At 39.5% G+C, this 17,330-nt stretch overlaps 2 protein-coding genes across 3 annotated transcripts in view; one reads left to right on the top strand and one right to left on the bottom strand.

The window, feature by feature from the left end:
- The first annotated feature begins 683 nt into the window (after positions 1-683).
- serp2 (stress-associated endoplasmic reticulum protein family member 2) lies at positions 684-7,758 on the top strand. Its single transcript, XM_063006341.1, has 3 exons — positions 684-995; positions 6,420-6,492; positions 7,454-7,758. The coding sequence occupies exons 1-3, from the start codon at positions 912-914 to the stop codon at positions 7,492-7,494; spliced, it is 198 nt and encodes a 65-aa protein (XP_062862411.1). The 5' UTR covers positions 684-911; the 3' UTR covers positions 7,495-7,758.
- Positions 7,759-10,688: 2,930 nt separating this feature from the next.
- tsc22d1 (TSC22 domain family, member 1) overlaps positions 10,689-17,330 on the bottom strand; it is a 47,091-nt gene continuing 40,449 nt past the window's right edge. For both annotated transcript variants that reach the window (XM_063005882.1, XM_063005884.1), the window contains exon 3: positions 10,689-12,133. In XM_063005882.1, the coding sequence (XP_062861952.1) occupies positions 11,873-12,133 (261 nt within the window). In that variant the 3' untranslated portion in view covers positions 10,689-11,872. The remainder of the gene's footprint in view (positions 12,134-17,330) is intronic.

The following is a 17,330-nucleotide window of genomic DNA, read 5'->3' as shown; positions in this document are numbered from 1 at the left end:
ATAGTGGCTAATGAAACGTTCGTGAATTTGGGGAACTTTTTAAGCTACTCACCCTCGTAATTGAAGACGTAGCTAGACGTGTACAATTTGAAGCCCTTGTCTAACTTGATGTTGGATCTGTGCTCCATGCTTTTGTTAGATGGCAACTCCTCCAGGCACTGTGTATAAAAAAGTGCCATGATTAATGCTGGTGCTACACTGAGTGAGCTGTACTTTTGGAATAAAATTAAACAATCTAACAACTAAAACATGTATACAACAACAAACACTATAAAAGACACTGAAATAACACTAAAAATAAGGAACACTGTATAAGGTTGATAGAAACTACTGAAATGAGATGTTTGGATGCATAGCAGGCGCTAGTCAGAAGTAAACAGACACCCATCCTTTTCAAGTTTTTATCATTTTGTAAATAATATACATTCTATTTTTATTGCAATTGCATTTTGTGATTGTTTCTTTATTTCTTGACCAGTTTCAAAAAAAAATTTCAAGCAATATCAGACATGTTACATGAAAAGTTTAAAATGTCAGACATGGTTTCACGAGTGAAGTAATTTCATCCTTTTTAAGGACTTTGGTTTTTAATAGATGTATTATTTCTTTGTTTACAGTGAAATATTTTATTATCATAGCTTCAGAAGTGTTCAGCAGTAGTAAGATTAGATGGAACAGTGTATACACTGCTAATTTATGTAGCTTATGGAGGTTTAGAAGGACCAGAGTGTGCTCAGCTCTCCTCTCTGTATTAGCCGTTATTTTGATGGAGGCGCCCTTCACTCCGTTATATGCAGCATTTATGGGAGTAAGTGCTGGAAACGCACAGAGAATTAGATCCACCATTCAAAATTAGCTCCACAATCCGATTTTATCCTTCCGACGAGGGTATTTCTTTGTTTAATCGGAAGATGGTGGCTAAACAGAGGATCCGGATGGCCAACGAGAAGCACAGCAAAAACATCACGCAGAGGGGAAACGTGGCCAAGACCCTGGTAAGAATGATCGTATTATCCGGCGAAAATGATTAATGACAGCGTGTACATTTATTTATTAATCAACATACCATGACTTATTATTTTAATTTGGACCTGATGTCTGTCAGACAGTCGGTCAATCGGCTGCCATGCATCTGGAGAAAAAAATGCCATCTAAATCAGTACCATCGTTCTCAGGGCTGGCTTATTTAGATCCATGCATTTCTAAACACTCTTCATTGACTTCAGTACATTTTAACATGCGGGGCTTCAAAAGCATACAGTGTATCTTATTATCTGTATATGTAGCCTATTAGTCTCCAATAAACATCATATCCAGATGTTAGTAGGTTATATTATTCCCAGATTTCATACTGTATAAATGTAAACAACTTTGCTTTTCAGTAAATCCATGCATGCAACTGCTCATTTGGTAGTAATGCAAATACCAACCAGTACATTCATTACAATTAGATTATGTGGTCTTTCAGGACCTGTTGTGCTCAATTTCTTATTTTTAATTTTTATTTTTTTAAATACAAATAAAAAGAAAAAACACATAATATAATACGCTGGTCAAAAGCCAAATCAGAGCAAACAAGTGAACTGTAATAAAAGTACAATTATCCTACATACACCAATCAGCCATAACATTAAAACCACCTCCTTGTTTCTACACACATTGCCCATTTTATCAGCTCCACTTACCATATAGGAGCACTTTGTAGTTATACAATTACTGACTGTAGTCCATCTATTTCTTTGCATGCTTTGTTACCCCTCTTTCATGCTGTTCTTGAATGGTCAGGACCCCCACAGGACCACCACAGAGCAGGTATTATTTGGGTGGTGGATCATTCTCAGCATTGCAGTGACACTGACATGGTGGTGGTGTGTTAGTGTGTGTTGTGCTGGTATGAGTGGATCAGACACAGCAATGCTGATGGAGTTTTTAAACACCTCACTGTCATTGCTGGACTGAGAATAGTCCACCAACCAAAAATATATCTAGCCAACAGCGCCCCGTCGGCAGCATCCTGTGACCACTGATGAAGGTCTAGACGATGACCAACTCAAACAGCAGCAATAGATGAACGATCGTCTCCGACTTTACATCTACAAGGTGGACCAACTTGGTAGGAGTGTCTAATAGAGTGGACAGTACTGTAAATGGACACAGTATTTAAAAACCCCAGCAGCACTGCTATGTCTGATCCACCATGTCAGTGTCACTGCAGTGCTGAGAATGATCCACCACCAAAAATACCTGCTCTGTGGTGGTCCTGCGGGGCTCCTGACCATTGAAAGAGAGGGTGAAAGCAGGCTAAAAAGGTATGTAGAGAAATAGATGGACTAGACTACAGTCAGTAATTGTAGAACTACAAAGTGATTCTATATGGTAAGTGGAGCTGATAAAATGGACAGTGAGTGTAGAAACAAGGAGGTGGTTTTAATGTCATGGCTGATCAGTGTACACAATGTTTACCATGGCAGATTTTTTTTGTGATTGAATGATTACGACACATACTAAGTTTATGCACTTTTTAAAAAACATGCAGGGCTAGTTTGACTGTGCCCATTACAAAATATATGAAATAGTGGTCTCTTTGCCAAGGGCAATAAGAAAACCCAAACTGTCACTAGATGCTGTGAGGAAACTGGTCTGGAAGATGCTCGGTTGGTGCAGCGGTGTATTATGCAAGCCCACTATCTCTGAGATTTGAATGTGGATTATCTACACATGTGGGCATCTACACCTACATGATTCTCTAAGCGCCCGGTCCATGGTGTTTCTGCCTTGTGGCCAGTGTTTTTTTTCAACCCTGACCAAGATGAAATGAAAACACTAAAACAGGTCTGAACTGTATGTATTACTATGTTGGAGTCATGTCCAAAATCATTTAAACTTGGACAGATCTGATGTGCCTTGGCCATGTTATTTAGGGTGAAAACAATATTTTGTTACACATGATCCATTCTTGTTCCCAATTCATTTTTAGCTGATGCTCCAAGGTTGGGAATATAGTGACCCTGACTGCAAAAAAACAGGTCTAGACAGTCTTTTGTCATTACATGATTTCTGAAGTAGCAGCATGCTGATTATGTCTTAGTATTCCTGCATACAGTGGAGTCAGAAAATATTCAGCCCCCTGCTTTTTTGTGCTCATTGTGTTTTGGATTTTATTTTGAATGGATGTAATTGCCAGTTTTACCCTAAATTATAAAACTGTTCAGACCCTTTGGTGTCGCTCCAAATTGCCGTCAGGTGTGTTCTGTTTGCTCTGAGTTCTGGACTGGAGTCCACCTGTACCACAGTTTACACTGTATTTTCCCAATAAAAATCAAGCAACAAAGTCTGTTAAGCTGTCACCCAATCTCTACAATTAAACTGTGGCAGGACACAGAACAAGCATGTAAAACAATATATTTTCCAGGACCAGAGTGGCCTTAAAAATTTCGAAATAGAAGAAGCTTGGCACAACCTTACACCTACCTAAAATTGGCCGTCCTGCCCAAATTGGGCATCTGGCAAGAAGGTCCTTAGTTAGGGAGATAGGAAAAAACACAATGTTCAATCTAAAAGAGCTCCAAACATACTGAACAGATTTGGGAGAAACATTTGGTCAGACAACTACCTCTGCAGCAATCCATACATTAGGCCTTTGTGGACAAATGTGACAAAACGGAGACCACTGAAGAGTTGCTAAATGGCATGTAAAGCATTTGGTAAAACAGCAAACACTATGGTTGGTAATGAAACAGGCCCTCACATAACCTGCTTAATGCCATCCCTACAGTGAAACATGATGGTGGCAGCATCATGCTATTGGGGTGCTTCTCTGCTTCTCAGCATCAGGGACAGAAAGATTGGTAAGAAGTGAGGGATGGATAAATAAAGAAATAGGAGCATTGTTGGAAAAAAAAAAACTTATTAGTGATGTTTCAGTTAGGATGAACTCCTGACCAACTCAACGCAGAACAGAGGGTTTACATGGTGTTGCAAAATACTGTGGTAGTCTCTTTTAGTCAGGATTTCACCCAGTCTGTGCAAGTTGCTGACTCTGGATCTACTCTAGATCTAGCAAATGGACAAAAACTTTGCGAACCAGTTTCCTCTCAGCATGTAGTGACAGTTTGGGTTTTCTTATTGCCCTAGGGCAAAGAGACCACTATTTCAGTAAGTTCTTAAACTTAAAAAGTGTATAAACTCAATATGTGTTGTAATCATTCAATCACAAAAAAATGAATCTGCCATGATATATGAATTCATGCTTGATGAATTAATTCAAATGTTAAAAAATCTGTCCATAAGTCGTTCCTCCAGTCTTCAGTAATCCACTGCCAATGCTGCATGGCTCAGGCAAGCCTTTTGTTTTTGCCATTCTAGCAATGGCTTTCTTACTGCCACACGATTGGTCAAATCTGCACTTTGACGTCTTCTCTTCACAGTTAAAACTGAGACATACCTGAGACTGGTGTAAAGCCGTACTTAAAGTGAGTTGCCTGTCTTGCAAGTTGTTAGAACTTTTCTCTTCTGTTGTTGTTGCTTTAAGCTCAACCAGACCCTTTTCCTGTCAGGAGTTTCTCCCCAGTTTCCTACTGCCTTTTAACTGTGGAATTAGTAATCACTGACAACTTGGCATACTTTACTATTTTAAAGTAGGAAAGACAAAATCCTTGAAGGGTTATAATGATCTGCCACTTTTCTTGTTCCAGTCGTCTATTTGTCACTATCACAGCAACAATAAAGACGTCCTGCATTGCAATATTGCAATAAAGTACTGACCTAGACAGTGTAGCAGCACTGCATGTTATAACACTTACTAGTATTCTTGTTCTTGGAATATATGTATTTGAATTAAAGACAGATTTGCCTGGAACTGACTGTACATAGTGGCGAAAGGCTTTTTTTATGGTGGTATTGTATATTTGCTCAATAGAATTTTGTGTTGTATGTTTAAGAATGTGTATGTAATTTATTATTTATTTATTAGGATTGTAACGTCATGTTTTACACTTTGGTTACATTCATGACAGGAACAGTAGTTATTCATTACACAAGATTAATCAGTTCACAAGGTTATATAGGACACAGTCATGGACAATTTAGTATCTCCAATTTACCTCACTTGCATGTTTTTGGACTGTGGGAGGAAACCGGAGCCCCGGAGTAAACCCACCCAACCGGAGTAAACCCACGCAGACAGGGAGAACATGCAAAATCATAATTAATTCTAAGAGTACATGTATAGAATGTAGATGTCATCTATAACTATTATTCTTAAATTCAACACATTAACTAACTAGGTAAAATAATTTTAAAAAGGGAAAAAATCAAAACTTTGTAGAGCTGTGGCCCTCGAAAAACTGATTTTGACACCTGCATTATGGGTGTTATGTTAATTTCAGGGGTGAATCAGTGAATTATATTTTAAGGTGTATGTTAATCGTATCCAGTGGGGTTGTATATTTTTACTTATTTATTAATTTATTTTGAGACCAGGGAGGTCAGACTCCAATCCACCCCTTTGGGAAGGTTTTTTTACTCTTAACAGTCTTGGAAGTTGCAAAATGTCATTAATGGTAGGTTAATAACCACTTAGTAAATTATAGAAGTTTAGATTACTTAGTACAGAATTACATACAAAAATACAAGTACATTTGCTACCTTTTTATGCTTGGTGTGTTAAATATGGCTGGTTGTAAATGTACCAGGAACTGAAACTGTAACTTGCTTCACAATGCTACAGTAAAGTGAGCTATGGTCACATACATTGTCATTAAGACACGGCTGTTAAACTAAGTAATTATAACAAAGTGGAGAAGAGACAGTACTGCAATATAGCAATATCCTTCTCAAATGCTTAAATAACCAGTCCATCACCAAGCTAAAATATATATTTATTGCAGCAGTGTCCATTCATCAGAAAATCACCTTCAGAACCAAGATAGGTTGCTTCATGCTAACATTAATAGGATCCTTAAGACGTCTTGTTTTTAATTACATTAATTTTAAATTGCGGGCGCCACGGTGGCCTGGTGGGTAGCACTGTCGCCTCAAAGCAGGAATGTTCTTCTCGTGTCTGTGTGGGTTTATGCAGTTAATTGGAGATACCAAAAGTATGGGTGTGTGTGAATGTGTGTTTGTCTTGTGATGGACTGCCGACCTGTCCAGGGTGTTTCTTGCCTTTCTCACAGTGCAGTGTACCCATTGTAACCCTGAAGGATAAAGTGCTGGTAAAACAGACAATGAATGAATGAATAAGTTGTTGCTCGAATGCGAATTATTGCTGCTTTTAACAGAACAGACACTGAGACTTTAAATGATCTCTATATAATTTGTAATATAATATATAATGTTCTACATTTTAAAGGAATACCACCAAAAAGACATGCAAGGTTCTGAATTAACACTTTTCTTATTTCATGATTACCCTGCAGCGACCACAGGAGGAGAAATATCCAGTTGGGCCGTGGCTTTTGGCACTCTTCGTATTTGTTGTTTGTGGATCAGGTAAAATTCAACTTTATACAATTATTTAATAATTTACTGTACACCGTTCAACCGTAACAATAAAACCACCATCTTGTTTCTACACTCACTGTCCATTTGATCAGCTCCACTTACCATATAGAAGCACTTCTACAATTACTGACTGTAGTCCATCTGTTTCTCTGCATGCTTTGTTAGCCCCCTTTCATGCTGTTCTTCAATGGTCAGGACCACCACAGAGCAGGTATTATTTGGTGGTGGATCATTCTCAGCATTGCAGTGACACTGACATGGTGGTGGTGTGTTAGTGTGTGTTGTGCTGGTATGAGTGGATAAGACACAGCAGCCCTGCTGGAGTTTTTAAACACCTCACTGTCACTGCTGGACTGAGAATAGTCCACCAACCAAAAATATCCAGCCAACAGTGCCACATGGGCAGCGTCCTGTGACCACTGATGAAGGTCTAGAAGATGACCAACTCAAACAGCAGCAATAGATGAGCGACTTTATATCTACAAGGTGGACCAACTAGGTAGGAGTGTCTAATAGAGTGGACAGTAAGTGGACACGGTATTTAAAAACTCCAGCAGCGCTGCTGTCTCTGATCCACTCATACCAGCACAACACACACTAACACACCACCACTATGTCAGTGTCACTGCAGTGCTGAGAATGATCCACCACCTAAATAATACCTGCTCTGTGGTGGTACTGGGAGAGTCCTGACCATTGAACAGCATGAAAGGGGGCTAACAAAGCATGCAGAGAAACAGATGGACTACAGTCAGTTGTCAATTGTAGAACTACAAAGTGCTTCTATATGGTAAGTGGAGCTGATAAAATGGACAGTGAATGTAGAAACAAGGAGGTGGTTTTAATGTTATGGCTGATTGGTGTATATACATTTTTACCAAAAATAAACCTGTACTTTAGTCAAACCTTGATGTTTTAGAGCTGTAACTTACCTGTTCTTCATCTTTAGCCATCTTTCAGATCATTCAGAGCATACGAATGGGTATGTGATCGCAGTGTGATTCTTCATCTTCTACACATCCATGGAATCTGTGCCCATTAGGTTTCCCAGTCCCTGGGAAAAGTGGAGATCTGGAAATGTGAATGCCCTGCGTACAGTGCGCAACATCAACCATGTTTACAATGAACCTGGATATTAGGAAGAAGTGCTTTTCTACTGAATCATTGTGGCTGGCTTTGCTGTCATGTCTCATCACGGATCATGTTTGTTTGTGCAATAGATTACAGACTTTTGTAACCATTAACTGTGAAACATTACCTTTGTATTTTTGTGGTATCCATGTCAGAATGTTTACAAATAAATATTCCACATTTGGGAACTGTCTGGTATCAGTTCTGCTTTTACAAATGTGCAGGTTTCCACATATGGTCTAAGTAAAAAAGGGATGATAGAAATAGTATCAGTACCTTCCTCGTAACCAGGCATTTTTTCTCATTTAAATAATGTTTTACACTGATATTGAGGTTATAATTCGATGAACTTGCTCTGTGCAGATTGCAGATTTGTCAGTGTTTGTCAGCTCTGTAGCTGCTGTATAAATAGAAGTTTGAGCTTTCATACTGGTAGTAAATATTTTGTATTTACAGTTCTGGTGATGGCAGCTTCAGGTAAGCAGTGTTAGACCGATTTGCAAACACCTCAATCAGAAGTGGAGACCTTTTGGGTCCGTGTACCTTTGGTCATTCGTTTTTCACTTCAAGTTCACTTCAACTTCAAGTTGAAAAACGGGAAAACGGCGTTATTCGTTTTTCGTTTTAAGATAAAAAATTCAATAACAAACAAGCAGAAAATGAAAAACGGGTCGTATTTTAATTTTCCGAAATCAACATTTTTATCATTTCAACCTGGAATAAACACACAAGCGTGTGCACGCGCTAACGTGTATATTTCATATACAGACAGTGTAAATCAAGCACAAGTGTTGTATTGGTTGCATATATTTGCTCTATCTGCAAAAAATTAAACACTATGGGGAAGCGATTTCCATACTGGACGTTGTACACCGCTGTGGTCAAGTTAGTCTTATACTGGATGATCTCCTGACCTCCGAGACATTTATTTATTTTTCTTGTATTATAATATTTCTTGTTCTTGGCCAATAAACATCCAAAAATGAATAAAATTGCACGAACTAACTCCGCAGTAAACAAGAAGCAAACAACAATCAAATAGATTTCAAAAAGTTATTTGGTTAATCTTTAGTTAAAGCTGTTTCAGAAGTGCATGAAGCAGAACGCTGATTAAAATGCATTAAATGTTGTAATAGTTACACAGTGACATGTACGATTTAGTTATGCCTGTATTACAGAATTGAGTCCTATATGGTAAAAAGATGTATGTAAATTTTGTGACGACGGTGAGACGTTAGTAAACAGCATTCTTTTTCTTAGAATAGCCCTTTTATTTAGGAACAATAATAATATTACTTTTTGCTCCGTCTTCTCAACACTTGTGCTTGATTTACACTGTCTATATGAAGCACATAATATACACGTCAGTGCTTGCACATTTATATCTGGTTGAACTGATGAAAATGTTGATTTCTGAAAATTAAAATACGACCCGTTTTTCAATTTCTGCTTGTAATTTATTTGATTTTTGATCTTAAAACGAAAAACCAATAATGCCCCATTTCCCAATTTTCCAATATTGTTTTTTGAAATGAAAAACAACCCGTTTTCTTGTTTTTCAACTTTGAAGTGAAAAACGAATGACCAAAGGTATTTTAGAAAGTTCTTATGATAGTGTGTAACAAAGCTAAACGATTTAGATCAATTACAACCTTCAAAAAATTATTAGTAAACAAGAAGAAACTTCCCAAGCACTGCTGCCTTTGTAAAGACTACTAATTCAAACTGTGTTTTTGGTAATTTGTCACATTTAAATGCATCAGATCTTCCAACTAATTTTATTGTAGTCAAATTAGTCACTTTATGACCCATATGAAAAAGTAATTGTCTCCCCTAAAAGTAATAACTGGTTGTACCACCCTTGGCAGTAAAAACTCAAATCAAAATGTTGCGATACGTCTTTTACAACGCTGTGGAGGAATTTTTCCCCACTCTTATTTTGGAGCATGAACTGCAAGTTAAAGGTCTCGCCACATCATCTTAATGGGATTCAAGACAAGACTATGACTCGGCCACTCCAAAACCATTGTTCTGCTACATAACCCTACTGTGTGTTTGATTAATGATTGTTTATTTGAATTTTAACGTCATGTTTTACACTTTGGTTACATTCATGACGGGAACGGTAGTTACTTATTACACAAGATTCATCACTTCACAAGGTTATATCGAACACAGTCATGGACAATTTGGTATTTCCAATTTACCTCACTTGCATGTCTTTGGACTGTGGGAGGAAACCGGAGCACACGGAGTAAACCCACGCAGACACGGGGAGAACATGCAAACAACACAGATAGGACCCGGACCACCCCACCTGGGGATCAAACCCAGGACCTTTTTGCTGTGAGGCAACAGTGCTACCCACTTAGCCACTGTGCCGCCCCCCTACTGCGTGTAAAGCTATAGCGCCTAGTCTTTGTGAGCAGACATTCTTCTTCAAGATAGAAAACAGAATGTATGATTCTATCAATTGTAACGAGTCTGCTTCACATTGCCAGACAGGTTCTAATTAAGTGATGTTTGTGTGTAACAGGTCTGGTTATAATTATGCCTGGGTTTGGCTAATAAAACTGAAGCCAGCTGTCACTTGAATTTGGTTAACTGGCTGACGTGATAGATACAATTAGGTTAAGAGAGATAAGGAGGGTTGAAAATCTGCTTTTCGACATGTAAAATATAAAGATGTTTGTTTATTAGGATTTTAACGTCATGTTTTTTACACTTTGGTTGCATTCATGACAGGAACTTTAGTTACTCATTACACAAGATTCATGGACAATTTAGTGTTCCAATTCACCTCACTTGCATGTCTTTGGACTGTGGGAAGAAACCGGAGGACCCTGAGGAAACCCACGCAGACACAGGGAGAACATGCAAACTCCACACAGAAAGGACCAGGACCGCCCCACCTGGGGATCGAACCCAGGACCTAAAATGTAAAGATGAAGTGGTTTAATCTGAAGCACTACTGACATTACCGATCATGAATTTGAACAAGCCACTGGTGATCCCAGTAAATGACTCGAGGACTAAAAACACCACACAGATACTTCTGTTCTCAGCCAAGGTTCCTTGAACATTTTATTGAGGATTGTGAAGAGCGGTTGGAACTATTTTTCACCTTCTCAGGTTTTGGGGGACATGCACACAACATAAGCATTCAACTTCTACACAGAATGCAGTAATAATGCATATTAGATCCTAATGATATTCAGAATAACTAAGTTTGAAAGTTTGATCTCCAGAGTACTTCACTGGCAAAAAAAAAAAAATAGAACCAGAAATCGCGTAAGTGTAACATACTTCAAATAACTTCAAGTGAATAAGGTTTACAGTAGGTGTTAACACAGCCAGAAAGATGAGTAGTTGTCTTTTGTCCTGTAAATATCCTAAGACTGATACCTCCATCCTTGTACAACAGCATAAAAAAAAGTCAAATGTCTCAAGCAAACCGAAGACCTCATCTTTAGTTTACAACCTAAATAGTGTCTCTTAGTGTCTCTCACAATATCACTATTTTACACATTACTTACACTAAATATACAAGAATATACAAGAGCGCGACTTTCTACTTTCACTCAATCAGCTCAGCTTAACAGATCTTTCCTCAGCTCACCAAGAGAACCACTGCACTCTGTAAGCAGTAGCAAATTCGCAATGGATAGATGAAGAATTTTTATGTCAAATACTGAGAATTCATTACCTTCTGTTACGCAACGTTACTCCCTTCATTCACCACGAATAATGATGACACTAATGCAAATATTTAGGCCACAATCTCATAAACTTTTAGAACTGATGGTGCACAGATTAGTTGTTCATCAAAGAATTTTCACATTCGTCATCATTAAAGTGCTTGCATGTTGCAGTCTAAAAATAGACTGCTGTCAGCATTTCCACTACAAAAGTACGCAAGTCATTGAAACACCATTACAAAGCCATAGTCATAAGTGAAAAAAATGACATCGCTTAAAATCCATTAGACACAGGCACAGTGATTGTGAATTGTGTCCACCTTAATTTTTTCTATCCTTGACAGTCACAGTCCACAGGGTTTGGCAATATCCAACATGCTGGACAGTCAACATTGTGTACAGCATCTTAGTACAGGCATTGTCAAGTTTTTAGACGTTAAATATGTGCAAACTTTGATAGAATCCTCCCGTGACTTGGAGTCAGCCTCGGTTCAGCTAGCCATGCGTTCCCCTTTCACCGGGAACCGGTGTGTTACCGGTTACACAGCGGGTCCAGAGTTCTGTGCAGAGAGCTGCTGCACTGGTGCAGCTGATTGTGGTGCTCCCTGCATTGACGATGGTGGAGAGCCACTCTGAACTTGGGCTTGAAACTGCGCCAGCTGCTCCGGACTGGCTAGGTTCTTCAGCAGGTTGTTTTCCTGCTCCAGCTGCGAGTTTCTTTCTATCAGTTCTTTAATCTGCTCTTTCAGCACCTCCACCTCCTCCCGAACAGCATACATCAAGTGACTTTTCACAAGATCCTAAACAGAGAAGACACATTGAAAGAAGCATGGTATTATTACATTTTCTTGAACCACACCCTCTCCTACAATACGTGAGAAAGGGTTGATCAAATATATACCATATATACACTGAATAGTATGAGGCAGGAATAATTTTAGCTAGCCAGGTTTGGGCTGGGATGTGAATAGTGTTTTATCTATATTTTATGCGTTTATCTCCCAATTTAGTGTAGTCAATTTATCTTCTGCTGCTGGGGATCCCTGATTTTTTGCAGTTGAGGAGGGTATAATGCTGCTCACGCCTCCTCCGACCCACGCGCAGCACTTAACTGACCCCTTTTCCACCTACGCACTCTGTACAGGTGCCTCTATCTGCCAATCAGGGTCCTTACACAGCGTTTGAAGACCCGTTCACATATTCTGGTCATCCCTCCCTGCAGGCACTGCCAATTATGCCCGCTAGATGGTGCCCAGCCGACCGGTGGCAACACCGAGTTTTGAACCGAGGAGTTCAGAATCTTGGCGCTGGTGTGCTAACGGAATATCCCGCTGAGATCTCGAGCTCTGATCTCATTTCTGCTTTTGGCCAGGGCCTCTACACAGACATTGGCTATGTTTGAGGGTGGGTGGGCTGAATTACACCTGCAATTATAACCTCTCCTGGCTGGTCAAAGATGCCAGCACAGAGACTGGGAATAATGGAGATCAGTGCGTGACTTCATTCATTATACAGATACCCAGGTCAACCCGCCTCATGCACGTGAAAAGAAGTGGTTGGCTAATACAGACGTTTACTGGGCCAGGGTAGGAATCTGCAGCAATAGAGGAGATACAGCTGGGTAATTGGATATGACTAGATTTTAAGAATAAGGAAATATGACAATCATAATTATTTAAAAAAATAAATAGGCATGGTTTGAATTAGGCATGACATTGTCATCATTTTACAGCATAGCACTAATCTATCTATTGGATGGCATAAGCAGCAGAGCCAGATCTCGACTGGTAACCTATTATTCAAACATATTGGTTTAAAATTCTTCAAAAAGTACATTTAGCAACAACCCATGTGTATTAATAAAAGAGTGAGACAAAGAAAGGTTAATATTGTAAGAGCTCTGGTAATGAGTGCACTGCAGCAGCCACCCGAGCTGAGTTAAATGAGTCCCTATTTAAACATGTTTACTTCGAGCAATTAAAGGGACTTTCATTCCATGAAATAGAGTTTAAATAGTTTATTAGTGGGCTCTGTTCATGACTAGGATCCAAACGTACATACTAGTGTACATTTAGACGTATTAGTAATCAAGGCATTATAGTACGGCTGTTTATATCTCACAGCTGTCTTCATCTGCTTTCTGGTTCCATTTTTATTTTTTAAGGATAACAAATCTTCTATTGACAATGTCTATGTTGTGTGTCTAAGAATTTAAAGACTTTCTTGATACACCTGGTTTGGTGCTAGTAGGGAGTCACTTTCACTTTATCGTGTTTAGAATTTTGGTGGGTAGGATGCCACCCAGAAACACTGTCCACAGTGCAAGAATTCATTCTGAACTTGGTGTCAATCTACTGCAGGGCAACACATTTAATCACTGACACACTTAGGGGCAAATCAAGCAGCCAATTATCCTTCTAGTTGTTTGTGGAGGTGGAAGAAAAGCATAAAGTAAGTGAAAAAGCATGCAGAACGCAGGGAAAAAGATCAAACCCAGGATTTCAGGACCCAGTTTGTGGTGCAGAACATACTCCACCCGCTGCTCCACTATCGCAAGCGAATTGTGTAAGACAACTATGGACAACTACAGTGGTACCAGGTAACTCAATGTCCCCTAAACTCAAAATCTTTGAAACTCAACGCTCTTCGTCGAGAAATTTTACCCTTAAAGTTTATTTTTTTTAAATGTATTCATTAAATTTTAAATTAACAATTAAGTCGCTGCGTTCAGCGCTTGGCTTGAGCGGTGCAGTAATACGTCATCAGAGTGTGCATATGAGACGAATCTGCATTTGTGTGGAACAACAGTCAGATTCACTCTGAAAGCTCCACATGTATCTGTGTTTAGCCTGATTTTTCTCACTGTTTCACTTTTAAACTTGTGTTACAGCTTGGGGTTCTGAGAAATTGTAAGAATCAGCTTTTTTATTTCAGTGTATAGGTGTCATAAACAATCCCATTGTTTAACATATGCCTGGACCATGGAACGAATTAACAGGTTTCCCATACATACAGGGGTTGGACAATGAAACTGAAACACCTGTCATTTTAGTGTGGGAGGTTTCATGGCTAAATTGGACCAGTCTGGTGGCCAATCTTCATTTATTGCACATTGCACCAGTAAGAGCAGAGTGTGAAGGTTTAATTAGCAGGGTAAGAGCACAGTTTTGCTCAAAATATTGCAATGCACACAACATTATGGGTGACATACCAGAGTTCAAAAGAGGACAAATTGTTGGTGCACGTCTTGCTGGCGCATCTGTGACCAAGACAGCAAGTCTTTGTGATGTATCAAGAAGGACAAACCACATCCAACAGGATTAACTGTGGACGCAAGAGGAAGCTGTCTGAAAGGGATGTTCGGGTGCTAACCCGGATTGTATCCAAAAAACATAAAACCACGGCTGCCCAAATCACGGCAGAATTAAATGTGCACCTCAACTCTCCTGTTTCCACCAGAACTGTCCGTCGGGAGCTCCACAGGGTCAATATACACAGCCGGGCTGCTATAGCCAAACCTTTGGTCACTCGTGCCAATGCCAAGCGTCGGTTTCAATGGTGCAAGGAGCGCAAATCTTGGGCTGTGGACAATGTGAAACATGTATTGTTCTCTGATGAGTCCACCTTTACTGTTTTCCCCACATCCGGGAGAGTTACGGTGTGGAGAAGCCCCAAAAAAGCGTACCACCCAGACTGTTGCATGCCCAGAGTGAAGCATGGGGGTGGATCAGTGATGGTTTGGGCTGCCATATCATGGCATTCCCTTGGCCCAATACTTGTGCTAGATGGGCGCGTCACTGCCAAGGACTACCGAACCATTCTGGAGGACCATGTGCATCCAATGGTTCAAACATTGTATCCTGAAGGCGGTGCCGTGTATCAGGATGACAATGCACCAATACACACAGCTAGACTGGTGAAAGATTGGTTTGATGAACATGAAAGTGAAGTTGAACATCTCCCATGGCCTGCACAGTCACCAGATCTAAATATTATTGAGCCACTTTGGGGTGTTTTGGAGAAGCGAGTCAGGAAACGTTTTCCTCCACCAGCATCACGTAGTGACCTGGCCACTATCCTGCAAGAAGAATGGCTTAAAATCCCTCTGACCACTGTGCAGGACTTGTATATGTCATTTCCAAGACGAATTGACGCTGTATTGGCCGCAAAAGGAGGCCCTACACCATACTAATAAATTATTGTGGTCTAAAACCAGGTAATTCAGTTTCATTGTCCAACCCCTGTACTTATAGTGAAAAATTACCTTGAAACTCAATGCCAGTCCCAGAACCAATTGATGTTGAGTTTTAAGGTACCACTGTATATATAATTTGATGGTCTGCGATAGATTTGTGCCCAGGCCAGTGTATTCCTGCCTTGGGCCCACTGATGGAAATGGAAATACCACGGCCGTGACCAGAATAGAGCGGCTGATAAATGTTTGGCATATAGCAACACACCGATCCATGGTAGGGATGTAACAATGCACCACAAGACAATTAATAACCGATTCATAAATTCCACGATCCAAATAGATTTGACATGTAAAATGAATTCACTTTAGACAGCAGAGGGCACTGGCGCTATACACCGTGCCTGGTTGACGTCACTGGCGCTATGCGCCTGGTTGCCAAATTCGGGGTTTTTCAGCCAAATTGGGCTTAATTCAAAATAGTTTGTACCTACCTCAGAAATAGAAAGGCATTCATTATTTAGATAAATAAAAGATAATCACAAATACAGTATTTTATTTTTTTTAAAGAGGAATAAAAAAAGGAAACTGTCATAATTTGTCTTCAATTTCAGTTTAAAAAAAAAATCGGGGGGAAATTGTATCGTGAACCCAATAGCATAAATCGCATCGCATTGTGGGTAGAGTGTATCGTTACATCCCTAATCCATGGTGATCTATATTTCTATGACCACTCTAACCACCAATTAATTTCTTAAACTTAGACCCTTACAACACATTTATGTGCTATTTGTGACTTTTGTTCAATGCTATAAACATACAATGACAGTCATTTTAACAAGGCCGTTACTAACCAAAACTAAAAATGCATGCCCGAAAGAAATACATGCTTAATCAATAAAGTGCAATACAAAATGTTCCTAGTTTGGCTCAAGTCATGATTACAGTACGCAGGTTATATTCATATTCCCTCTCGGACCATGTGCTATTACTCAACATTTGATTTCTTAAAGGCATTGAAACTAGCACAAGTGAACAGAGGACAGAAAGCAGATTTATAGCCCAGTGCATTAAGAAGACTGATCATGTGACTGAGCTGCAGTGATCGTGATAAAATAAAAACACAGCAGCCCGATAGCCCGCGTTAAGTGAGAATGTACCTGCATTCAGCACTACAGTTTTCATTCCCAGAGTCGCTCAGACAACAAAATGGCCGAGCCCACAGCCCATCCGGCCAATCAGAGCCTGAGATATTTATAACTGCCTGTAAAAGCTCGAGTCTTTGCCTAGCAACAGTAACAAGGCACAGGATGGTGTGAGCGAGAGCAGCGCTGTTCCACTGCATGGATTTATACAGGAAATGTGACTCCACCTTACACGCTGTGCCTCGGCCTGAGCATTAGCTACACTTTTCGGCACAGAAATTATACTGAGAGCAGCTATGAAGGCTGACCTCCATCTTTTATCATTGACACTACGATCACCAGAGGTTATTAATGCTCTTAAAATAAACAACTGATTCAACAAGCATAAACACACAAGGGAAAACAGTAGATGTGTTGCAAATAACAGGCATGGTAAATAAAACACACTGTATAAAAGAACTGTAAAGCAGTGGCTTGTTTGTTCATCTATTTATTTACCATCTAATTTTAATAAGCAGCTATTTAAACCTTTATGTATTAATAATAAGTAGTGCAGTTTGTGTCACAGTGGCAGCTGTCACTATTTTTATTTAAAGTCATTTTTTAAATACATGACATATATTAACTTATTGCACAGTGTGGTGAAATTAAATCCATGTA

This window comes from Trichomycterus rosablanca, chromosome 12, assembly GCF_030014385.1.
Source record: "Trichomycterus rosablanca isolate fTriRos1 chromosome 12, fTriRos1.hap1, whole genome shotgun sequence".
Classification (NCBI taxonomy): domain Eukaryota; kingdom Metazoa; phylum Chordata; class Actinopteri; order Siluriformes; family Trichomycteridae; genus Trichomycterus; species Trichomycterus rosablanca.
The sequence above is the reverse complement of the archived record's forward strand: the minus strand, read 5'-3'. Positions and strand labels throughout refer to the sequence as shown.